We start from the raw sequence: 27,850 nt of genomic DNA on the forward strand, positions 1-27,850 counted from the left end.
TTTTACCACTGTGCTATCACTGCTTGTTTCATTTAGCAATTTTTCGAAGTAATTAATTACTCCATACTTCAAGGATATCTTTTTCTCCTGTTTTCATGTAACCTTTATCATCTCTAATTCCTTTTACAGCACTCTTTCTTCCATTTCTAAGCTTCTTCAAGAAGCTCCAGAATATCTTACCACCTTCTTGATATTTATTTTTAATGTTCTTGCCAAAGTCCTCCCATGACTTTTGTTTAGCTAGTTTTACACAGTGTTTCGCTTTCTTACATTTGTCTCTGTATTCTCTAAGAGCACAAGCTGACTTATTTGTCAGGAACTTTTGATATGCTTTCTTCTATGTTTCTAGAAACATACATATTGCAAAAGAAATTTGCACAGTATCTGATTATGAAGTTTTGCTTTTTTGTTGTTTTTTTATGTGTGTAATATTAGGCATTACTAAATTTCTTTCATTATTTCAATTCATTTATTATTTAAAATATTGTGATAGTATATAAATCCATGATCACAAGAATTTGGCAACTTCGAAATATTCAAGCATTATTCATGTAATGCTATCAAGTACAGTTTTGTAATGTATAATTCTTCTTACTCTTTTCACTCCCTGTTTCCTAATATATGTATGTATGTATGTATGTATGTATATCACACAGTTCATATACATCATTTATAATAGCATCACTTTTTTTAATGACTGAACACTTTTCATGCTTGTCACAGTTATGCCTGTGATCTGGTGATTCTCGGAGGAAAACCAACGAAATATTAATGAGTTTGATAAATTAATGTTTTTGCTCTTGGTGTTTATACCATTAAACATTGTTATGAATAACGAACAAGAGCTAAGCCTTTCTTTACATACATTTTTAACTGTAATCAAAAGAAGATCAACATTTTATTGAGATTTGGGAGAAAGGGTTCGTGAAACACTTGGATATCTGCATAATTTTTTCAATAATGTAACGCATTCATCAATGTATGTGTGTGCCTATTAAGTTATTGCAAAAAATGATACAGCCATGCAAGTGTTTTACAAATCCTTTATTTTTACAAATCTCAATAAAATGTTGATCTACTTTTGATTACAATTACAAATGTACTGTTCTGAATAGGGAGGGCTTGGAAAATTTTGTGCTGCCTCACCAGACCAGGCAAATATCTCACTTGTCAGATGTTAGCCAGGGCACACTTACCATAGTTACCAATATATCACAGTTATGTGTGTATTCACATATCAGGTTAATTTATAAGCTTCTGTTAATGCTGTGGTTAATTTTAATCTGTATAACTACCAACGTTGAAAGAGATGTTAGCAGCTTATATATTAGTGTATTTATCAGTCTATGAAGGGAAAAGAAAATTCATGCATTTTATAAGTGATAAGACCATTTATTATTATTATTTTTTATTAATAATACCATTTTCACCATTCGAGTTATAACATCGAGTTTTCCTAGAGCGAAAATTAAGAATATAAAGGAAGCAATTCAAAAACAGAAAAGAAAAGTAAACGAAATCGTAGTTGTAGTAGGTATTAATGATTTAACTGGCAATAAGTTCGGTATGAGAGAGGACATGAAAGGGTTGTTGGAAGAGGCAAGAGTGAAGAATGAGAAAGTGAAAATCATCAGTATTTTACCTTGCTATGATAAAAATGAATTAAGAAGGGCTATGATGGCAAACGATTTGATGGTTAGGCAGAATGGATGCGAGTTTTTGGATGTGTGGAGCAAGTTTGAGGGAAGTTTGGATTTGTATAAGGGGGACGGCCTACACCTGCATGAATTTGGTATCAAGAGTCTAGAAAAACTAATAACTGGTATGAGACCTAACACAGAGAGTCAGAGAAACTAAATTATAAAGGGAGGAATGGTGTGAATGTAAGAGCAACAATGTTATATAACTGTGTTAATGATGGGAATGGGCTTTGTCATGGAAATGTTGATGAGGAGAAAATGATTTCGGGTTTGTGTTTGTCCTGTTCAGACCCATCAAATGTGTGCAAAGATGTCTACATATGTAAGGCATTAGAGAATAACAGAGATCTGCAAATTGTCCAACTGTGTCAGGCAGACTGCAAACAAGACAATACAAAAGAACAACCAGGTAGATTATATCTGTACACGAATGCTAGGAGTATCAGAAACAAAAGGGATAGAGTTTTTTGCCTTAGTCAATATATTGCAACCTCACATTGTAGGTATTAGTGAGACCTGGCTATCAGAATCAGACCTACTAACTGGTATCGAGTGTCAAGGGTACAGTATTTTTAGGAAGGATAGAGAGGAGGGGGGGGGGGTGCTGATAATGATATCGGATGACTTGAATCCACTTAGAGTTGAGGCCTATGATTGTAGTACTACTACTACTACTACCAAACAATATTTCATGTAGCAGTGAGTTTGAAGCTATCTAGTGTGATGTGGAATTTAACAAGATCAATTACACAATGGGGTGTTGTTACAGACCACCTGGTGGATTGGTTGCTAGTGATGAAGAAACACATCATCAAATAGAAAAGATGAGCAAGAAAACTGTAATCATAATGGGAAACTAATTATCCAAATATTGCTTGGGTAGCAGTAGAATATCATGAGAAGAACGAAAATGCATTTATTGAACTGTTGCAGGACAACTTCCTCAAGCAGCATATGACAAAAGGAACTCGGAGGCAAAGAGTGTTAGATTTGATTATAGTGTCAGAAGGCGTTTGTTTCAGTTAAAGACGTAACTATTCTGCCTCCGGTTGGTGACAGTGATCATGCAGTATTCACTTGGGAAGTGACTAAGTTCATGAATGTTCCATTCAGGAAAGGTTACATGCTGAACTACAAAGCAAGAAATTATGACCAACTCAGGAGTATACTGAGTTCAGTGGAATGGGATTGGTTGCTGGATAGAAAGAATATCAACAGTGCATGGGAAGCATTTAAACAACACTTAAATGATGCAATATCAGAATGTGTCCCGAGAGTTCGAAGAATAAATAGGATAGGACTCAAATGGATGTGCAATCTTATTAAGCAAGAGATTCATAAAAAAAGGATGATCTGGAAGAAATACCATGTGCATAGGGATGACATCCGTTATGAACATTATAAGCAGAAGGCTAGAATAATCACAACTGCTATACGGAAAGCAAAGTCTGAGTATGAAAAGAAACTGGCTCTGTGTGCTAAAGTCAACCCACAAGAATTCTATCGATATGATGCAAGTAAAAGAAAGAATGAATATGAAAGAATAACTCTTCTAAATCCAGACGGCATGAGGGTTACAGATGCAGAAGAGGTTGTTCAGTTAATGAGTACCCACTTTGTTAAAAGCTATCAACCTGGTGTACACAATATTGAGCTCACTGTTACCTCTTCACTAGATGTAGAAAAGTAGGTGTATGAGGATGAGGTATTAGAGCTGTTGCACAAATTGAATAAGAATTCCGGAATAGGGATTGATGGGATATCAGCATGTGTGCTAAAAGAGTGTTCAGCTGAACTGGCCATTCCTTTGACCAGGCTGTTTAATATGAGTCTCAGAACAGCAAAGATTTTGCAGGAATGGAAGGATTGTATGGTAATGCCATTGCACCAGGGTGGTGCAAAGACCAATGTATCCTACAATTGACCAATTAGTATCTCAGGAGTGGTGGTGAAGATTTTGGAAAAATTAGTTAGGGCTAGCATTCAGAAATGGGTTGACAGCGAATCTCTACTTTGCAATGAACAACGTGTGTTTACTAAGGGAAGGTCATGTTTTAGCAACTTGCTCACATTCTATAATAATGTTACCATTGAACTAGACAAGGGTAATGGATATACCTTGATACTTTTGGATTTTGCTAAGAAGGCTTTTGACAGAATACAGCATGGCAGACTGTTGCATAAATTGGAGAAAATGGGTTTGGGTTATAGAACATTAGCATGCATAAGAGGATTGCTGACTGACAAATATCAAAAAGTGGTATATGGGGGAAGTCTGCAAGATTTAAGGTAACCAGTGGTGTACCACAAGGATCAGTATTGGTCCACTGTTATTCAAACTGTACATTAATGACATCGGGAAGGATTTGACAAGTGATATACAACTATTTGCTGATGATGCAAAGATAGGTAGGGTAATCAGGAATGCTGCTGATATGCAGTACTTGCAGAATGATTTGAATAGGCTGGAATTGTGGGCATGGGAAAATGGGTGTCAGTTCAATGTCAGTAAATGTAAAGTCATTCACTTCGGCATGATTAGATATCCAATGTAATAATATATTGGTGGAATTAGGCCAGGGATCTTGGAGTGTTAATAAATAGAAAGTTGAAGTTCAGGGGCCATGTGGCAAAAGATTGCAAACACAACTCAAAAGATAATTGCAATGCTGAAATGAACGTTCACATGTAAAGATAAGGATGTTATTTTGCCTCTTTACAAGGCCTTGATAAGCCCTCACTTGGGCTATTGTGTGCAGGTCTGGTCTCCTGGTTTCCGTTGTGAATCTGGTATATTGGAGGGCGTACAAGTGTTAAAAATGATATCAGGATTATGAAATACTGATTATGAAGACAGATTGAGAATTTATAGACTGCAGACACTAGCAAACAAGAGAAAGAGAAGAGATACAATTGAGACTTACAAACTTCTGAAAGGGTCATACAGGATTTCAATTGATGAAAATTTTCAATTTATGGAGAGCAGGGAAAGGACAAGAGGGCATCCTTAAAAGCTGAGAATGAAGGTCACTAAGAAGTGGGTGAGGGCTAGATTTTTCTCTGAGAGGGTGGTGCATGACTGGAATGGATTGCCATTGGATGTTGTGAGTGCAAGTAGTGCGAATGAATTCAAGAATAAGTATGCTGGTGTGTGCAGTATGTGGCCTCCCTCAATGAGTCTCTGACTCTCTGGAGGTCTCTCTTAATAATAATAATAATTTTTCACTACATTTTAAAACTTACATCTTGAATCGTTTTTATGGAAAAAATGCCAATAGTTTCTTTTCTGCCATTAAGTAAACATTGAAAATTTTGAATACCATAAAAATTCAATAAAATAAAACTCTTAGGTCTCTGCAAATAACTACATTAGTGCATTTCTGAATTCTGATTGGCTCCAAAACATTTAGATGGACATGGCCAGCAATGTCATATGACATGGTAGCAACTCAGAAAACAATTGAAAAACATTTATGCTAGAATCAATATAATGAAATATTTGGGGAAAATAAATACTTCTTTCTCAACTTTCCAAGTTTTAATATCCACTATTACCAAAAAATTTAGCATATTGCATCACTGAGTAAGAAATGAGCTAATTACTGCTGTCCACTGCATATATTTAAGGTTACCATTTTGTGGTTACTTATGGTATGATTTGCTTTTAGAAGATAAAATGATGCATGCATGCACATCCTATCCTCTAACTGGTCATTCATTACTATAAAATCAATGATAATTGATAAAACATGTATTTGTAATGATCATCATGTATTTCATGCAAATTTTTAATTTCCTGGAGAATGATCTAGACTGCATTAATATCATTTTACAAAATAAAACATACAGAATGAGAATTATGTAAATAAAACTTACAATTAAACAAACTTTTCCGAATTTTTTTCCTTGTCAACTAAAAATTTTCACTTGCCAAATACAAGTACATTTTTGAAGTCCTATAGGCTTTCCACTAAACACTGATAAATGGCCAATTCCCACAATAGATTATTCTGCCTCTTCCCAAATATTATCCGCAGAGTTCAAATTGGGACTCTGTCCTAGTCAGCCTATCGTTTGCACACCATGTTCATTCCTTGCAAAGTAACATGGTGTATTACTATGTTGTTACTCAGTTGGTTGCTTCTATAGAATTACCACACTGTATGCAATAGTTATTTTCAGAGTAATTTTCAAATGTTAACCAGACACTTGCAGACACTTTTACACCTGTAATGCTGAGTCAAATAAGAAATGAAAGATGCTTGAATACTTCTCAGTCCACTGGTGGCAAACACAACACATTCTGATGTTATTTTGTTATTACATGGGCATTTCTGTAATCCAAAATTTAATCATGGGAGACCCACACTTAACTGCAATGCTCATCATACCATTACTTATTCAGCAAGAGAGCATTAATGATGGCTTCCACCACAACTCACTCCACTTATTCACTACTCTCATATGAAAATTCTAGTCCATAAAAAAACATAATCTTCATCCAACTTTGTGCACAACAATCCAGATGTGGAAAGTATTTTTAACTTGGGTATAATTATGTTAAAGATACCAAGTAATTTTAAACCTGGTTTTACTCCATTTTTCCCAAGTGAGCAAACAGACAAAATGTCAAGTTTGCACCTGCAATAGATGCAAGACTAGCTGATCCCACAGGTAGTGCAAGACCAAGGCAACTCGTGGTAAAGGTGGAGCAAGCTCTGATCACTAATCTTAATATTTACCCTTAATGCCAAAACACATCTCCAAGAAGGGGATGTATGATGTTTTGTATTAAAGGCAAGGGGCCACTACCCAGACCGGTTTCGACCTTTATTGAGGTCTCATCAGTGGGAGCCAGGTTAGAAATACCAAGATTTAGTAATGCAGAGCTTATAAGTATTTTACCAAAACAAGTTACCATAAAGTGTTTTAACCTTATTAAATAAAAATCTCAGGAGGAGATCTAAACGTAGAAAGTATTTTTAACTTGGGTATAATTATGTTAAAGATACCAAGTAATTTTAAACCTGGTTTTACTCCATTTTTACTTGGGAAAAATGGAGTAAAACCAGGCTTACAATTACTTGGTATCTTTAACATAATTATACCCAAGTTAAAAATACTTTCGACATTTAGATCTCCTCCTGAGATTTTTATTTAATAAGATTAAAACACCTTATGGTAACTTGTTTTGGTAAAATACTTATAAGCTCTGCATTACTAAATCTTGGTATTTCTAGCCTGGCTCCCACTAATGAGACCTCAATAAAGGTCGAAACCGGTCTGGGTAGTGGCCCCTTGCCTTTAATACAAAACATCATACATCCCCTTCTTGGAGATGTGTTTTGGCATTAAGGGTAAATATTAAGATTAGTGATCAGAGCTTGCTCCACCTTTACCACGAGTTGCCTTGGTCTTGCATTACCTGTGGGATCAGCTAGTCTTGCATCTATTGCAGGCACAAACTTGACATTTTGTCTGTTTGCTCAATTGGGAAAAATGGAGTAAAACCAGGTTTAAAATTACTTGGTATCTTTAACATAATCCAGATGTGGTCATATCAAAACCTTAGAAGAGGGATAACACCTGCTCATCTCTAGCTGACAGTGTTTCTTAACATCAAAGTGATTCTTTGAGATATTTCTTGTACTTTTATAATATCCTATAAACCTGCCCACAATAATCTCCAAATACCTAGCCTCAACAATTTCCTGGAGGGCAGTCACATCAGTATAATACACAGCTTACAATCTGTACAGTCTAAAGTGCACAGGCTTAAACTTTGTCACCTGAAACTTATAATCATCACCATCGTCATTTGCTGACATTGCCAGTCTAATCAAATCAACCAGCAAGACCCTTTCATTCTTTATTAACTACTGTCCTCCACAGTTTAACATCAGCAAAAAACTGGATATTCCCTTAAAATTATTAATATACAAATTGAGCAGTAGCAGTCCAAGTACTAGCTCCCTCTCTTCAAGCCTCGGCATCCAATGCTAGAGTGCCTCAAAGCTCTGTCTGAGGGATCTTCAACCTTTCAGACAGTGCAGGTCACATTAAAAATTTCAATGAAGCCTGCGGCCCACTAAACTATACTGCGGTATTTAGAATTGTAAAATGATTTCCAGATTCACAAGGAATGCTGTGCATTTGATGCTTTACATAAAATCCTATAAAAATAAATTCAACTTTAAGAGCGTAGGTAGCAGTCGGGTTCATGATAAGTAAATATAATCAATACTTGAAAAAAGATAATTTAATGAAGAAAACATTCATTTTTTACAATGTCAATGGGAAACTTGGCAATGCTTTTCCTTGACCAGCTTGTCGATGTTGGCATCAATGTTGGAAGTCGCTACATGCAGAGTATTCTCGAGATGTTGGTCCTTAATCTGAGTTCTTGTCTTGGACTTCACATGCTTCATTCTGGAGAAGACTTGCTCACATAAGCATGTGCTTCCTAACAAAGGCCACATCTTCAAAGCATGCCGGCAAAGATTAGGAAATGCGTCCTCAGAAATGTAGCCTTTGTAAAATGTAAGCAAGGGCACATTGAATAATTTTTCTCTCAAATAAGAGTTGTTTTAGAGTTCAAGCAGTTGTACCATTTGTAATGAGCCTGGCATTTCAGCAGCATTGACACTGAATGGCATTGAAAATAAACCTAAAGAAGACTGCTGTTTACGAAAATCACTAAATCTCTATTTGAACTCAATTCGCAACACTGTTAATTTTGTAGTGCATTCCAACTGAGTCCAACTGTTCATCAAGATATGAACAATTGGACTCAGCGAGAAGCTGAAAATGAGTTAAGTCTTTTTTTGCGAGTTGTGCCTCCCAAAGTTTGAGCTTGGCCACAAAAGCTTTGATGTGATCAAACAGAGTGTGAACCAGTTGATCTTTGGATTGTAGTCTTGTATTTAGGTCATTTATATGCAACAAGATGTTGGTCACCAAGGCATAGTCTGTCATCCACTTTAAACAATTGAATTCCACAATCGGCTTGTCCTCGGTTTGCATGAACTGCTGAATTTCACTCCTTAAGTCAAAGACTCTTTTAAGAACCTTCCCTCTGCTCAACTAATGCACACCACTATAATAAACCACATCCCCGTGATCCGCTTCGCACTCTTGGATCAAAAACGCTGAGAACTGACGATGATTCAATCCTCTTGCCCTAATAATGTTGACAACAGTCACAATAACTTTCATGACATTCTCAAATCCAATAGTTTTCACGCACAAATTCTCCTGGTGGATTAAAAAGTGGTAATGGGCGAAATCTTTTCCTTCTAGTTCCGGTTCTTTCCGTAGCAGTGCAACAAACCCTTCGTTCTTTCCCATCATAGCAGTAGCACCATCAGTAACCATACCCTCGAGGTTGGTTAAGCTGAGGTCGAACCGCTGGAGCATTTTCTTCGCGGCTTCAAGAATATCATTGCCTTTCGTCGTTCCCTTCATAGGTATGAGCACTAGCAGTTCTTCTGTCACATTGAATTGTTGATCAATGCCATGGACAAAGATAGCCAGTTGTGCTGTATCCTTCACATCTGTGCACTCATCTAAAGCAAGTGAATATCAGTTTTTTTAAGTAAACTCAGTTTTTTAAACACTTTTTTATTATTTCAACACAGAATTTCCCCGGCAGTGATGAGATACTCTTTCACAAACTCATCGTCCAAGAAGGCTTTTGATTTGTAGCAATTTTTTCAGCTATTACATAACTTACTTTGATGCACGCTTCGCTCTCTTCCCTCTGCCTTTTAAATACCTTGCTGGCTTTTTAAATCAATTTGGAGACAGTTCGCTTTGTCCACGCGAAGCTGCTCTTGAAGGTGATCGAAACTGGATGCATGCTTTCTCTCATAGCGTCGATTTACGTTGTATTCTTTTGATACTGACACTGACTCACGACAAATTAAACACACTGGCTTATCATCGATCAGCACAAAAAAGTACAAATTTGTCCACTTTTCATTAAAAACCTGACAAGAATCACTTGATTTACGCTTTTTACTCGCAGATGCCATAGTGATGGAAGGTGAACCCAAAAATGATCCAAAATGGGCATGTAACAGTTATTATCTACTAAATATGTCTCACACTAATGAAAAAAGTCTGGCAATATAAAACCACAATAGGCTATGGCTGACACGGCGAACCTGCGTGCGCTTATACATGAATATCACACTGTTCACGACTGACTGACTGACTATGGATAAGATTCTCTTGTATTTATATGAAAATAACGAAGTATCGAGAACCTTCGAGATGTATCTGGAAGGCACTAGCCAGCGCACTCGAACGAACTAATGCTTCAGCCATCTACCTGTGACATTAGTACTAGTACTTAAGTATTGCTTGGTGCTGGTAGATGGCTGAAGAAGCATTTAATATTGTCTATTTAATATTTATTTTTATAGGATTTTATGTAAAGTATCAAATGCACAGCGTTCCTTATGAATCTGGAAAGCATCTTACAATTGTAAATACCGCAGTACAGCTTAGTGGCCTGTGGGCTTCATTAAAATAATTTATTATTTAATTGCATTTCAATGTTAAGTAGTTATTTTTTTAAATGGCCAGCAGCCTTGGCAAAGAGCTCCACTGGCCATGCATTGAAGACCCCTGCTCTGTTCTGTCACCCACTATCTTTCTCTTGTAAGAAATGACCTACTCACAATAACCAATAATTCCATCCACAGCTTTGAAGATGATAGCACTCTTCAATTATCCTACTCATTTCACAAAACCATGCAGTATCTACAACTAGTGCTTTAAACACTGATTACTTATTATCCTCCAATGGGGCAAGTACAACCTTGTTATGTTCAATGCCACCAAAAGACAGTCTTGCCTTTTTCTTTCACAAAAGCGATTCCAGCTTATCTACCATTACCCTCAGTAATACACAAATCACCAGACAAGATCAGACCTCTTTGCCTGGGCTAACATTTACCTCCAGTCTTTCTTAGCATAAACACAACACATCAATACACTCCTCAGCATCAAGAAACTTGGCATTCTTATTCATTCAAGAATCTATTTTACACCCAGCCAACTCTTTACTATATTCAATTCCCAAATCCATCCATGTTCACAATACTGCTCACATGTTTGAGGTGGTGCACCTAAAACTTCCCTTAAAATCTTTGAGGGAAGCTATCCAAAGGAACGTAATTAGGCTCATATAATCCCTCTCTTACAGACTCACTTCAATCACTATCTCACAGATGCAATGTTTTCAGCTCTGTGTCTGTTCTACAGGTATACTTCCACGGCCACTGCTCTGGAATTGGCAACCATCATTCCTCCACTTTCTGTTGCACCTGTTAATACAACAGTTGCAGCTTCCCAGTACCCACTTTACTCTGTTACTGCAAACACACCAAACCTGCTTCTATTCATCCTCTTTTATTCTGTCCATCTCTGTCCTTTGAAAAACAGCCTTCTTCAAGAAGTATTCCCAAACAACTTATAACCTACAACTCTTAAAAAAAAAAAAAAAAAAAAAAAAAAAAAAAAAAAAAAAAAACATCCATCTCAGTCATCTGCATTACATATATGACACCGATGTGCTTATATGACCCTCAACCTCTCGTGTATGGTATCGATATTAAAAAACAAACAGAGAAAGAAACTTCAAATTTGGAATGAGTAAGATAATAAAATGGAGGATGTTATGGACCCAACCATATTTTATACTGAAAATATAGAAAGAAATTTAAGAAAAGTTTTGAAACTTTATCAGAGGTAAATTTTTGAAACTTTTGAAAAACTTCTTTCTATATTTGGCTTCATATACGAGGGTGGTCTGAAAGGTTCTCAGCCTAACAATGAAAAAACCAATTTATATTGTCAAAATTATTTTTATTTTTCAACATAATTTCCCTTAAGACTAATACATTTATTCCAGTGATGCTCCAGCACCATTATTCCATCCCTGTAGTGGTTCTCAGTAAGATCTGCAAAATACCCTCTACAGCTGCAATTACCTCTTGATTCAAAGTAAAATGCTGACCAATGAAGAAGAGTTTTAGTTTTGGGAAGAGATAGAAGTCAGACGGAGCCAAATCTGGGGAACAGGGTGGATGTTCCAACAATTCATAATGCAGATCACTTAATTTTCCCATTGCTAAAACACCTTTGTGGGCAGGTGCATTGTCCTGATGAAATATGATTTTTTTTTTCTTCTGCAAACCAGGTCTTTTCTCACGAATTTTTTCGTCTAGTCTAGTTAAAAGATAGGAATAATATTCCCCGGTTATTGTTTTACCCTTTTCAAGATAATTAATTAAAAAAATGCCTTTAGTATCCCAAAATACCGATGCCATGACCTCTCTTGCAGGCGGAACCGACTTTGTCTTCTTTGGCATTGAGCAACCAGCTTCTGTCCACTGTTTTGATTGTGTTTGGATTCTGTGTGTTATGGTGAATCCAAGTCTCATCCATAGTAATAAATAGACGCACAAAATCGGTTTTATTCTTTTAAAACACTATTCAGAGATTTTAATGTGAGTGTGTTTTTGATCTGCTGTGAGCAAGCGTGGCAGCCATCTTGCATTCTTTTGAAATGCATATAGTCTCAGCAATTTCACTCACCAGTCATCCAATACCATATCGTGCACTTGATCAATGATTTCTTGTGTTGTTGCACTTTTTGAACGTCCTTCATGTGGATCATATCAACGGTTACGGCCACGTTTAAACTCAAAGCCCATTTCTTAATTGATGAAAACAAAGGAGAAGAGTGCCCATAAACTTTTATGAACTTCAAATGAATTTCTTTTGAAGTTCATAAAAAAATTATGAACTTCAAACCTTCTTTTACAAGGAATTTTATAACCGCACGATACTCAATTATATCCATTTCAAGGGATACAGACAACACTTTTGCTTCAGACAACTGTATAAAACAAACTACTTGATAAAATGACTTGCAATTTCACATGGATTCTAATAACAGATGTACCAACTTAGAAAAAAAAAAAAAAAAAACCTTGCCGAGAGTGTTGCCATCTATGGACGAGGCCGAGATCTTTTCAGACTACCCTCGTATATATATATATATATATATATATCATTAATATATCTGGCATAAAATATTCTATATTTGGCTATAAAATATGGTGGGATCCATATTTGGTTAATATATTTGAATCACTAAAAATTAAAAATACCAAGAAATTTTATTCTTGGTTTAATCCTTTATCCAAGTGTAAGCAACCAAATATTTCCACATGAAGTAACTTCACAACTGGGCAACTCATATATAGAGGCTAACGACTTGCCATCACTTAAACCAAGAATATAATTTCCTGGGATCTTTAATTTATAGTGTAACCAAGTGGAAAAACTTTCAACATGAATTACTAAAAGGTGTAAATATGTGAACCATCATTAATGAGCCATGTGAGAATGGGAAATATAAGAGAGAGAAAAGAACAGATGAATAATAATACTTTCTTTACTTGCAAAAGAATTATTCATTAATATTTGTAATGATGTTCTATGGGTGCCATATAAGTTGCTGGATGGAGAGAATAACATGTGATCTACATACTCTCAAAAAACTTGAGAGGAGAGTGAAAGAGATTTGTTTGCAAAATATAAGTAACTAACCAATAATAAAAAGTGGCTATATGCATTTGGTAGCTCAGTAAAAATAAATATAGGGAGATTCTAATCCAATGAAACAATAATGTTAATCAGATGACTCATCTAGGCATGGCAGGAAGACATGTGGGTCAGTGGCGATGATTTGATGATACAAGATGATTGCTGATCCACATCAGCAAATCATCTTGTAAAATTTGTTGTGCTGCTAGTTATTCAAACACAATCAGATTTCCCTTCTTGGATTGACTTGCACTTCTGATCTTTCCTGGCACAACCATATTTCAACTACAGCTTCAGCAGCCACCAAAAAACTTAGTGAACTTTTTCACACAATACACTACTTCACGCCTTCTAACTCTATACAAAGCCCAAATCCACTCAGACATGGAATATTGCTCCCATACCTGGGGTATGGGAGCAATGTGCACGCCACAATCTTAGAGGTAGTGCACGATACAATCTTAGAGGTAGTGCATGCCACACTCTTAGAGGATTGTGGTGTGCCAAAATCCTCTACGATTGCTCGATTCTATCCAGAAGAGGGCAATCCAGCTAATTAATGATCCCTCTCTCACAAGCCCACTTCAATTCCTCTCTCACAGACATTCAGTTTCTGCCTTGTGCCACTTCTACAGATACTTTCATAGACAGTGCTCTGCAAAATGGGCCACTATTATTCCTCCACTCTCCTCAAAACAAGAGCCACTGCTAACAAACACCCTTTTATAGTTGATATTAAAACTCTCCGAACTAACTTCACTGCCTCCTCTTTTATTCCATCTACTTCTGTCCTTAGGAACAGTCTCCCCAACTCTACTTTCCCCAAAGATTACAACCGTCAGCTGTTCAAGCAAAATGTGAACAGACTCCTCCTTTCTTCTATTCCTCTTGCCCACACATGGCACTAGTGTGCTATAGGTCTGGTGGCCTTTTGTGTGTGGTTCAGATTAAAAATAAAAGAAATGTGTATCTATTTCTATGTTTTTTTATAATTTGCTTGGTTTTCTAAGAAATTGATTTTCTTTTATTCACTGATTGGAATTATCTACCCTTTCACAAATCCAAAGTTCATTACATAACTCCCTCCCCCTTTTTTGTCAACTTCTCTCCTGTCTGATCAATAATAGATATTTCTCACATTCTAGTATTTTCTTGGAGATCAATGGATGCAGCCCCCTTCACATAATACACAAAAAAATGTATGAAGTGGGCAAATTATATAAAGTTACAACAAATGTTAGTTTTTAAAGAGTTAGTTTTTACATATTATCTTTTGTAGCACCCTACAGTCATGTTTGGTGAGTGATCAACTGCAGGTTGCACTTGCAGTTGACATCTTGTGCTTCCATCTCAGTATGGTATCACTAATTGTTGATGTGAAGTAGCCAATTTGTGAATAATTTTCCAAACAGATAGGCTTACAACATCGTATCTTTCAAACTACTTCAGTTCCCTTCTCACAGCCATTTCACCCAGACACAGATGCACTGATTGGGAGCATCATATTACTCCAATTTATACCAGTTACAAACACGTGACTTGTTACACGGCATGATGCACCTTGCCCATGGGGGGGGATATCCGTTGACTTCTTTCCAAGCAGTTTAGTTGACTAATTGTGGTAAACTCAGAAGTACCACAGCAATAATCTATCAATGGATAGTTTGCCATTGTAAATTTTCTCTGCTTTTTAATATTTTTTCACTATTCTTTTTCCAAACTTTTTCTGCAAAATATTGCAGTTATTCTGATATATCTGTATGCCATACAAATTAAATTTCTAAACATTTACTGTACCTGAATAGATGGTGAAAGAAGACGACAACAAGTTCTGATGGATTCTAATCTAATCTCCTTGTGTTCATTAGAGAGATAAGTCTCCGCACAGTGACGTACAAATCTCATTAGAGAACGGCCTGAAATAAGAATATATAATGATATAATGTTATAGTTACTACTTCAATGCTTGCTCAACACAACAAAATGTTTGTTCAATGTTTATTAACTATAACATACTTCATCTTGAATAAACTATTCTGTCACTTGCATGAATAGAGAGTTTTCTAAACAACATTGTGAGTTACCACTCACTGACCATGACATTCATATTTTTTCAGTGGCATACATGCTAGCATCCTTGTGCTTGCACTTGTTTGTCTGTTTTGCAATAATATTAAAAATTATTACTACTGTAATAATAATAATGCTAAAAAAGTATCTTTCTAAGAAGAATCCAGTCTTTACCACATCCTGGTTTAGCTCAATTGAATATAAGCACTTAATAAAATTCTTCTAGAAACATATAGATTGGTTATTACCATTCTGGCAAGTCATGCATTGCAAAACCAATTAACCATCATACATGTCCACACATATATCTAATCATGAATACAGAAGTATCACTTTCATAATTAATAAAGTAAAAAAAGCCTAAGATTTCAAACTTAGTAATGAAAATTATATATAAAAAAAGGATGATAAATATGCATCATTATTTTATGTCGAGTAGGTAACAAAAAAAAAAAAAAAAAAATTGCCAACATCAATAGAACCTTTTATATGAATTGCCTTGGTACCATGTGTAAAATTTGATGTGGTGAAATTTTATATAAAGATTTTCCGACATCGATTTTTAGAGAGGTCATAAATCATGTGGAAAGAACAAAATTGTAATTTACTGTATTTTAAAGGAGAAGTGCTGATTGTAAACTTGTAAAGCTAACTAACAAAAAGAATGATATAGAAATTGTTCATGAATTATAAAAATATTGTAAAGTTTAAAATTGTGCATTATGTTGATTTGATTTAAAAAAATGTTAAAAGTAATTCTGCCTTAAGTTAGGGGGATTAGACAAGATTCTGTTGGCAACTTGAAAGTAAACAAAGGTATTAAAGGTTATTCAGATGTAGAGATTGTTGCCACATCTGAAGGTCAAGACAATAGTGACGTCAGTTATTTACAGAAGATTTCCGGGGGTCTCCGACCCTAAAAACAAGGAGCTTCTGAATCATATAAAAGAGGTCTTGAGAACCTAGAGAGGAAGGGAGTTTTGTTTTTCGTCTTGCTGCAGTCCATTGGCCTGCTCGGACCTCTGTATTTCGTCGTAGCATCGTGACACCTAGGCACGGGGAAAACCCAGAAGAGGCAGATCATTCTATGGGGATGTATTTTCAATAGCGGAACGTGCCACGTGCGACCAAATATGAGGCGCTAACAATAGGTCCAAAATCAATGGTGAGCTATGCTACAAATCCTGGAAGAGGACTACCCCAGGACGACCGCCAAAACCCGTTCAGCAAAGGCTAGGAAATAGGACTGAGGAAAGCAGTCAGCAGAACCACCACAAATCTTCAAGACTGGTAGGACTGTATTCTACGAATTTGTAAGTAGATTCTAATGTACTAACAATGAGATAGTGGTTAAGAATTGTACATCTGCTGAGCGTAGCTTTGTTAAAATAGTTGTATAAGTCGCTATAAGAAGTAATTGAAGCTGAAAATTAGCCAAGTATGTTTATTGAGAAAAATGTTAGCCAATGATAATGATTGTAACAGCCAGTAATTGCCTAGATCTTGTAAAGCAAGTTATTCAAGCATTGTGAATTGCAGGTATAAATTGTAAGGTTACGATTTAAGTTTAAAATAGGCATTAGAGAGAAATTGTTTAATGTGTATCATATTGTATATTGCTTAAGGTAAAATAAATATGCTTTGTTTGATTAAAACTATTGCCTGATCTTTGACCAATGCACTGTCTCACAAAAAAAAAAAAAAAACCGAACCTGTGTGCTTAAATTAGAGAAATTGCCACGACTGACTATTTAAGGTATTATTTTAGAAAGTGATCTATTCTATAAGTGTTATAACTATTCTTCCCGTGCGATAACATTAATTCAGGGTGGTTTACTTGAAAAACAAATAAATTTTCCATGAATTATATCGCATGGGAAATAGTTAACTACAACCGTGAGTTGCCTATTCTAGAGATCTTTTCACTAACAGCGTTAATACTTGTAAGAAGAATAAGGGATCACAAGCAGGGACTAAATTAATCAGCTTAAGTTAGAACAAGGTAAAGAGTACTTAACAGAGTTAGAAGTTAAAGTCCACATAAGAAAAATAACGGAAAAAGAGCAGAATTAATACAAAGGCAAAACAGCTGAGATATTGATGAAGAAATAATAAATTATCACTAATAATACATATGTTCATGTTAATATACAGAAAAACATGAAGTCCACTGTCCAGGATCCTATTCATTCACAACTCTCCAAGCAAAAAATCTAGTCATCCTCATGCCCTACTAACCATGCTTTTACTTAACTTCAAGGGATGGCCTCTTGTTCTGCCACCTCTAGCCAAGTGTTGAAACATTTCCCCAGCATCAATCCTATAAAACTATTTAACTTAAATGTTTCTATTATATCCCCTCTTTTTTGCCTATCAACCAACTCCTACAGTCCACACACCCTCAGAGACCATTCACCATCTTGGTCACTCACCTCAGTATTTTCTCCACCACTTCCTCAGGATAGCCAGAAATACATACCGTATAACAAAGCCTCGAACAATTCATTATATCACATATAAATATAATGATCACTATGGAAAGGCAATCCAGAGCTTTCACATTCCAGATATGCTAAATAAACTACCTTTTGAAGACAGAAACTTTACAAACTACAGTAAAAAAATGACAATAAGAATATACTATGAATGAGAAACATGCACCCTAGATACCTTACTTAACATATTCATGCCTTGCAGTGTCTCCATGTGCACAAACCACTGGAGGAAACTAACTTTAGCATATTTATGCTGCTATTAAGTTGGGCAGTTGCCTTCTCACAAAGCTTATGTTAGAAACTGTGTTAGAAATAATTATTTCTAACACAGTTGTAGAGTTCATAATTTGCCTAAAATGAATGCTGATCACCATGTACACTAAAGGAAAAAAGGATGCCACATAAGCTTTGTGAGAAGGCAACTGCCCAACTTAATAGCAGCATAAATATGCTAAAGTTAGTTTCCTCCAGTGGTTTGTGCACATGGAGACACTGCAAGGCATGAATATGTTAAGTAAGGTATCTAGGGTGCATGTTTCTCATTCATAGTATATTCTTATTGTCATTTTTTTACTGTAGTTTGTAAAGTTTCTGTCTTCAAAAGGTAGTTTATTTAGCATATCTGGAATGTGAATGAAATAATTATTTCTACTACATGGTGATCAGCATTCATTTTAGGCAAATTATGAACTCTACAACTGTGTTAGAAATAATTATTTTAATTTCCCAACATTCGATCTTCATATTAAGGTCATCATCTGTAGTACATACACACACACACACATGTATATATATACATATATATATACACACATACACAGAGACAAGCTATATTACATTTCATACAGTATGCTAAAGAGACAATGATTTGATCGATGTTATTCTGCTGGCCTGACCTCTAGTGAAAATAAAATAAAATTAAAATAAATAAATGAAACAAAATAAAATAACTACATCAAAGCTATATTCTATTTAAGACAACATCAGAGAAAAAAATTTTTTCATACAGATAGTTTTATTACAGCAAAAATGATGTCCTAATTTAACATGAGAATTGTTATATTATTATTATTATCATCATCATTTGACCTCCATGGAGTCAGAGACTCATCGTAGGAGGTACTCACTATTGCATACAATGCTTATCCACCTGCGTCTTAAACTGATTCAATGTGATTCAACTGATCCACAACATACTCAGGCAATGCATTCCACTCACCAACCACTGACCATGCAAAGAACCTGCTTCTCACTCCTTGCTCACACCCTCCTTATACAGTCTCCAGCAATGCCCTTGTGTTCTACTCCCCTCTCCCATTCCATGAAAAATCTCTTCCATGTCTACCTGATAACAACCCCTGACCAGCTTATGTCTCAATCACATCCTCCCTCTTCCTCCTATTCATGAGGCTCTGCAACCTACATTCTCTCAATCTTATTTTAATCTGTCCTCGTACTCCACATTCCAAAGACCACTGACTGAAGGGGTACAGAGAAGATGAATCTTCTCTGTACCCATTCCATCATATCCCCATCACCACGAAAACCCAGCGACCAAATCCATGCACAACAATCCACATGAGGCCCGAGCAAGGCCTTATACAATGGAATCATAACCTCTCTATTTTTGCATGTCAGGGTTCTCCGCATCATTGCCATTATTTGATGTGATGTCTTCACAACCCGTGCAATGTGGCCCCCGAACTTCAGGTCCCCATCCACCATCACTCCTATATCTCTCATCTCCTCTACTTCTGTTAAAGTTTCCCCACCAAGTGTATACTTTGCATCCCATTGTTGCTTACCAAATCTCAAAACCTCCACTTGGCAACACCGAACCAACAGTTCCACTTACCTGCCCATATATTAGATTTAAGATCCCAGATTACCTATAGTCCTATTTATGATTAACTCTTAGGGAGAAAAGTTATATGGGTAGAATATGTGTCTTCCATATTCTTGAGATATTTAGACCATCATTATTGTTAAGAATAGGATGGTTGATAAGAATTTCACAGGCCTCCTTAAATTTACATTTGCACAAAGTTTTGGTGTGATGTAAACAGCAGGTGCTTTTCCAGACAATGCTATGTAAAGTGTTCAGGGTATGATCAGAAAGGCCAGCTTTACCATAGTTATTAAATGTAATGTGTCATTTATATTCCTTTTTTCTGATAGGAATTGTGCATCTCATTTCCCCTATACAGGGCAAATTACAGATGCAATGAATACGGTATACTCCAGGGCCAGCGGAGGAAGGAATCCTTGGATGAGTTAGTAAGTTCTTTAATTTTGCAGGTTTAAAGGTGGCTTTAAGGTTGTATTTCTGTAGTATTCTGTTTATTTTATCTGATATCCCTTTAATGTATGGAATGGTTACAGTTTTATTGTAGTCTAGTTTATGTTTGTTTTTAAGTGAGGTCTTGTGAAGAATTCTGTTCATGGTATTTTGGCTGCAGCCATTTTTTAGAAAGGTATTGGTGATGACTTTTAATTCATCTTTAAGTGCTTGTTCATTGGAGAAATCATCCAAGTCCTGTTTTTTAGTGTGTTAATGACATCTAGTTTTTGTGTTGGGTGGTGGTAGGAATTTATGAGTATATATTGGCCAGTATGTGTAGGTTTCCAGTAAACAGTGAAGGAAAGATGCTAGAAGGAAGATATGTGACAAGTGTATCTAGAAACGAAAGTGTGTTCTGTTTTTCAAACTCAATTGTGAATTGTATGCATTTGTGTTGTTTGTTTAGGTGGCCGAGGAAAGTGTCTAATGTCTGGCAGCCATGGGCCAGATAGCGAAAACATCGTCAAAATATCTAAGCCAGCCTTTAGGTTTTGAAGGAGAGGAATCTAGAATACACCACTCAAAATATTCCATATAAAAGAATTGTTGGGGGGGGGGGGGGAATAATGGTGAGCCCATGGCTGTGCCTTCTTTTTGTAGGTAGAAAGTGTTTTGGCACACTTTGGCTATTAATATATTTATATAATTATAATTATATTTATATAATTATTTATATAATTCTATAAGGCTAGAAATATTTTGAAAGCTTATATGCAGGGCTGGCTCTAGAATCGTTTGCTACCCCGTGCAACCCATTACTTGCTGCCCCAGCACCAACCTCAAATTAACTTTTGGAATTTTGAAAACCATTATGTTCAACATCAGTTTCATGACCATTAATTTTAAATATAGTACCATTAATAATAATGCACTCATAAAGTGATTAAAATACTGTATATTCATAAAATAAACCATCGACTTCATCAATTGACAATTAAATGAAATGTAGTTATAAATTATTACTTACATATATGGAATGATCTTCACTTGTATGGTGAACTGTTGCGTTACACTTAACTATAGAATGTACACATTATAGTTTTAGCACTATTTTCACATTATTTTAATTAGAATTTATATTGTTTTTAGTATCTACTGATTAAAAATACACTTTTCTTGCTTTCATATTTGCAAAATCAGAAATTAGGTCTGCACAGTCTAATTTCTGACCGATTTCATGTTCAATTGAAATCATGGCAAGTCCTTCCAATCTAGTTTCGGTCATTGTTGAGTTTAAGTATGTTTTAATAAGATTCAGTTTTGAGAAACTACGCTCACCACTTGCAACCGTCACAGACAATGTCAGTAATATTCTTAGGGTGACAGCGACATTCGGAGCAAAGTTATTTTCAACAATAAAACGAAGAACTTCAATTGGTGGCATATTTTCTGGTACTAATTTGGACACTACTTTCAGTTCATCACATAGCTCAATTGCATCTATGTCTCTATTTTCTTCATGTGTTAAAACGGCTTCTAGGTTTACAATTGTCTAAGAGCTCATTTGTCGTCTCAGATTTTAATTTAGAGATGTTATATAAAAATGAAAATTGTGAACTGTGATGTCCCAATCTCGAAACTTTCTAAAATAGAATTAATTGCAACATCAATAATAAAAACGAAAAACTCAACTTTGAATTTTGTTTTTGGATCTAAAATAGGTTCATCTCTTGCTTCATAATCATGATGCTTTTTCTGCTGATGAAATCTGGTACTTTCGAATGTTGGTTTCAAATCAGCATCAGCTTCGACTTTCTCAGCTAATGTTGTAGCATTGACAAGAAAATTTTGAAATGATTTATCATTTCTGAGATTCTTAAGACTTTTGAGAACATTACCCAATGTTGTTATGGCACTTGACAATTCCATCTTTATGCTTTGCAACAGTTTACTTGCAACATTAATTTAATGTAAAACATAGTGCCATATAACCAGACAACATAAAAATTTAAAGTCTCTAAGTTTTAGAGCAGAGGTTTCAGCTTTGTGTCTTGCCTCATCATCAGCAATTTCTATCCGTGCATAATATAACTCCTCAATATAGTATCTTAAAGGACGAATAGCATCGATTCTAGATTACCAGCCATTAAGTATGAGTTGTACTTAATGGCTTCGTTAGGGTTGTAATATGTGTCTTAAGGATTCCCCAACGCAGTGTTGACGCTAAGAAAAACACATACAATTTCTGAACTGTTTCAAAAAATGAAATCCCTTCTCTAGATGACATTGCGGCATCATTGACCACCAAGCTGAGGGAATGAGAACAGCAAGGGATATAAAAAGCTCTTGAGTTCAAGTCCCTAATGCTTTGTTGAACTCCTGAATGCTTTCCTTTCATGTTCGATCCATTGTCATAACCCTGGCCACGCATGTTTGCGATTGGAATATTCATGTCTGATAATTTTCTTATGATACATTCGGTTAACGCTGAGCCTGTAGTGGCTTCTACAGGAATGAAAGCAAGAAAATGTTCATGAATGTTGATATCATTTGGATCCATATTAACAAATCTTACAATTAGTGTTAATTGTTCAATGTGGCTTACATCGGGAGTACAGTCTGCAACTATGCTGTAATATTTAGCTTTCTCAACCATAGAAATTATTTGTTTTTTTTATGGTTCCAGAGAGGAGAGCAATCAATTCATTTTGAATATTTTTCCCAAGATAATGTTGGGATGAACCACAAGCTACTCTCATTAAATGTTCAGACACAGCACTGTTAAATCTGGCAATCAGTTCAACAAGCTGTAAAAAATTTCCATTGTTAGGGTCATATAAATTATCAGATGTTCCATGAAATGGTAAGCATTTCGTGGAACGACAGAACAACTGGACAACAGCAATTAGGCATTCTATTATGCTCTTCCAAACAGACAATTGATTCAATGCAGAACTTTTGTTGCATTGAATCAATTGTCTGTTCTAATTTAAGCCTGGACAATAATTCAATCTTCTTTTTATGGGACTCCAAATGGTTTTTAGATTTCTCGTGTTCATTAAGATACACATACAAATGACCCCAATCATTATATCCATCAGTAGTGAATGACATTATATTACAGGAAAACAACTTACAGCAGAAACAAAACACAGAATATTTTTCTTTTGAATACACTAACTATGATCGATTAATATGTTCTCCATTGCTTAGTTCCCTGGTGTAAAAATTTAATAAAAATTTCCTACCATTAGAGCTGTGCAAAAAATGAAATCACTGTTTGGTTTCTCTGGTGGGCCCTTTTTTACAATTTCCAGTCTTTCAGCATCGCTTAAAGAAGGATTCCATCTAGCTGGATCAGTGTACCTATCAAGTTCATCACTTAAATCTCTAGATTCGGAAATTGTCATATCAGTTTCATTTTCGAGATTTCCTTGCAATGTCTATGTTACTGGGATCCGAGTTAGAAGTACTTGCCATTAGCTCAGAATCATTGGTTTCAGTACATTTACTTATTTCCTCCTGCCCTACATCAGCTGATTCAGTTTTTAGATATTTAAGTAAAGTCCGGCTTTGTTTTTGAATATCACGTTCTTTTTCCAGTTTCCGTTTGCATATTCTGCACCTGATAGTTTTTTCTTTTATCAGACATTGTAATCTATTTGAATATTAAAATTGTTTTAAACCCTACAATAAAATATTATTATTAGCGTGGTATTATTTAGTAATTACTGGGGGTTGAAACACTGCACTAACTACTAATTTACATAAAATTCTAAAAAAAACTTATCACTGTAACAGTCACTAACACTGAGCAAAATCAACTTTCCTTAATACACGCTCAAAAACAACTGAAAAGTTCTGTAGATTACAGTATCGACAGCCGTTACTCAAAGAGAAGGAATCTAATGGAAATTTCAATTACTTCGTATATGATTCGTTTTCTAGTACACGTGTCTTGCCTTAGGCAGTAATTCATATAATCGGATTAAGTTCCAAGTTCCCGTGTTTAGTTCACATGGTATGCATACAATACTGAGAATTAGCATGATTAATACAACTAACAACTACAAGTTTTTACAAATATATTACAATATATTATACAAAATAGTGGCACATAACAGTAGGTAATATTTTAACATTTATTCTGATGAACAAAATTGGTCTTGGGAATGGCAGATTATGTTAAACTTTGAATGAGATACTATTATATTATAATTCTTCTCATTCAGAATTTAACACCAGCTAACAGTGGGAAATTCAATTCATAGTAAGTTAACAAGCACAAGATGAAAATATAATATTGCATAATAAACTTTTAAATGCAGTTTTATTGCAGACTTCATTGTTGCATATGCAAAGAATAGAGAGGAGAGGTGAGAGAGAAAGGGAAAGAGAGTAAGCGAAGAATGACTCGCATAGCTTTGATTACTGAAGAGCATTACGCAAGTATCATTGGTCGACGGATTGTGGGAAATAGAAACAGCATCATGGACATAATAAGTCACTAGTCAACTTATTATAAAAACTGCGATCTTATGCAGTATTATTATTATTTATTCCACATCTTCATTTTATTCACTTTCATTTTGGCCACCCCCCCCCCATAAATTGCCGCCCCGTGCAAATGCACGCATTGCACCATTGGTAGAGCCGGCCCTGCTTATATGTAGGAGAATCAATGCCTTCTACAATGGGTTTAAGAAGTGGAGTATTTTCCTTATGAATTAATAAAAATTCTTTTTTAAAGGATAAGTTATCAAAAAAAAATTATGTCTGGACTGATCCACTGTGTTAATTCTGGTTATTTTCTTTTCAAAGATACTATTTACAAACAGAACTTTGGCTTAGCTATGGGCAATCCTTTACCCTCCCCCTCCCCATACTACCAAATTTATACTTGGAACCATTTGAAGAAAAGCTATCACCTTATTCCCATTAAAGCCTAGTTTATGGAAGAGATATATAGATGATAATTTCCTAATCTGGAGTTATGGACCTGATTCCTTAAAAGAGTTCCGAAACCATCACAACAGTCAATACCTGAAAATAATACAATTTACTTCAGAATTAGAAGCTGATGGCACTCTCCCATTCCTAGATGTCAAACTCACTCATGTAAATGAAAAATTGAAGATCTTCATTTACAGAAAACCCACTCACACCAATATATATCTTCATGCACAATCCCATCATTATCTGCCTCAAAAACTTGGTATTATCTCTACATTAGGTAAACATGCTCACTGCATTCCTCTGTGAAGATTCGTCTTACAACCTTTTATAAAAATGGTTATTCTAAACAGTTAGAAAGCTACTCTTTAATCCACCTCCTCTCCATATCGAAGATAGAAATAATTTAAAAGACTATATATCTCTACTGTACATCAGCTCCGTTTCTCCTAAATTAGCTAAAGTTCTCAAAAAATTTAAAATCGTGAGTTCTTTCATTCCTCTGCCCTAGCTCCATTTCTTATTCAGTACACCTAAACAAAAACATAACAGCTTAAAATATCCTGGTGTTTACGATCTTTGGTGCAACTGCAACATACCCTATTTTGGCCACACTGAAAAATTCATTGAATTATGTCTCGAAGAACATATGAGAGACATCACTTATGGTAGAACTAGAGCTAGCACACTGTCTAATCACGTTCTTAATTCTACTGACTTTAATAATAGTAATTCTATTATTCACCCATTCATCTGGAACGAAATTGTCTTCAATCCTTTACATCTAAACACTAACCTCACCTATAATCTTCCTGATTGTCACTGTGCTGTTATCCAAATTTGACGTTCACAAGATCATGACCATGTGCACATGCCTAACAATAACGTGCTATCTGGAACGCCTTCAAAATCAGTAATACATTGGCAATTTAATTTATAACTATGTGTTTTTGTATGTCTCTTTTCATGTAATGCACCCAATGAAGTCTAAGAAGATGAAACTAGTTGTTCGCTTGATTTAAATAAAAAATAGTATTACTAAAGTCCAACGGTATTACAGTGTATCCATTCCTTTATCCAATCTGCCATAACATTATCAAATATGAGCATATTGTCCAGACATGATCTCCCTTTCATAAACCCATGCTGTTCCTTTCTAAATCTTGTTTGTCCACCATTTCTGTATGCAAGTTCTTAGTAACTTCTCTAAAATATTTACAATTACTCCAGAGATACTTATAGGTTGATAACAGGACACATCAGTCTTTACACCACCCTTGTGCAATGGGATTATCATACATTTTTTTCCATTCCTGTAGGATCTTTCCAGTTTGGCTGAACATTCCTTTAATAGATGTTCTGATATCCCATCTGTCCCAATTGCCAAATTCTTATTCTTTCTTCCTGATTCTTTCTTTTACTTGCAGCATAACGATAAAATTCTTTTGGGTTGCCTTTAGCCTGTGCAGCCAATTTCTTTTCATACTCCAACTTAGATTTCTGTACAATACTCATATGTACATATTACTCGTATTACAGATCTGTTGTTTAATGAGATTGCACATCCATTTCACTCCCATTCTATTTGTTCTTCAAGCTCTGGGGGGGGGACACCAATTCAGATACTGCATCATTTAAGCATGTTTTTAAAGATTACATGCACTGCTGATATCCTTCCCATTTAACACATGCCATGGAACCAAAGATAGTATTCTCCTGAATTTGTCAAATTTCCAGATTCCACTGCTGCAAGCAGTGAATGACCTAAGAGAAAACAGATATTCCCAATAACAAAAGAGGAAGACAGACTATAAGAAGGCAATTTGCTGAGAAGGCATCAGTGCAAAATCCTATCAAATGCCTTAGACATATCGAGTACAACAGTATAGATTTCTCCAAACCTTTCCATTGCATGCATTCAAGAGCAGGTGATTCACTGTGGATCTTGATTGGCAAAATCCACAATATTTGTAGTCACTGACCAGTTGGTTGTTCATGACCACGCTAGACAATACTGAAGTAAGAACAATAACTATCAGGTTGATGGTTTGATGAGAGACACCTGTCATACTTCCTTCCTTCTCTGCCTCCAAAAATTGGCTGCATGTGGGCTTGATTCCATGCTCTGGGATAGTTGCAAGCTGAGTATAATGCAGTGCAGAGATGACAGAGAATAGGTTTTAGTTCAGAAGCACATCTTTAGAGCACAACTGGTGGGATAACATTAAGACAAGAAGCCTTTTTTTTTGGTATCTGGGTTGTTCAAAATTCTTCTACTATTTTTTGATGGAAAGCCAATGTCATTTCCCAAGTAAAGAGGGAGTAATTTACCTTGGACATCTATGCAAAAGTTAGATGACAAGCATGATTCCAGGAGATAAGCTCTGTGTGAAAGACAGAGAAGCAGCAGAAACTGCTCCCAACAAGAAGGCAACAGCTATCACTGGCACATTTTTTTTTTTTATGTTTAGCCTTTTCAGAGTCACACTTAGCCCATCAACAATGGTTTTTCAAGTATTGCTGGCTTCAGCTGTGAATGAAGTTGGAGTTTTTGTCTGAAGCTTAAGATAAGTTATTTCTTTCTTTTTTTTACTGCCCTAGAATATTTCTTGGAAAACCATTGTTGTTTGGATATTGAGTGGAAATTTTGAACAGAGTGGGAAAAGGAAGGTACTCATTTCACAACATGGATAATTTCTGTAACAAAAATTAGATGTATCTCAATCTGG

General features: G+C 35.5%; 1 protein-coding gene across 7 annotated transcripts in view; it reads right to left on the reverse strand.

Moving 5' to 3' along the window:
- Positions 1-27,850, reverse strand: part of mTor (serine/threonine-protein kinase Tor) — an 816,233-nt gene that overhangs the window by 633,827 nt on the left and 154,556 nt on the right. For all 7 annotated transcript variants that reach the window (XM_090412780.1, XM_090412800.1, XM_090412771.1 and 4 more), the window contains one exon: positions 15,120-15,238. In XM_090412780.1, the coding sequence (XP_090268906.1) occupies positions 15,120-15,238 (119 nt within the window). The remainder of the gene's footprint in view (positions 1-15,119; positions 15,239-27,850) is intronic.

This window comes from Typopeltis vanoorti, chromosome 2, assembly GCF_054136105.1.
Source record: "Typopeltis vanoorti isolate ZY-2024b chromosome 2, IOZ_Tvanoo_1.0, whole genome shotgun sequence".
Taxonomy (NCBI): Eukaryota; Metazoa; Arthropoda; class Arachnida; order Uropygi; family Thelyphonidae; genus Typopeltis; species Typopeltis vanoorti.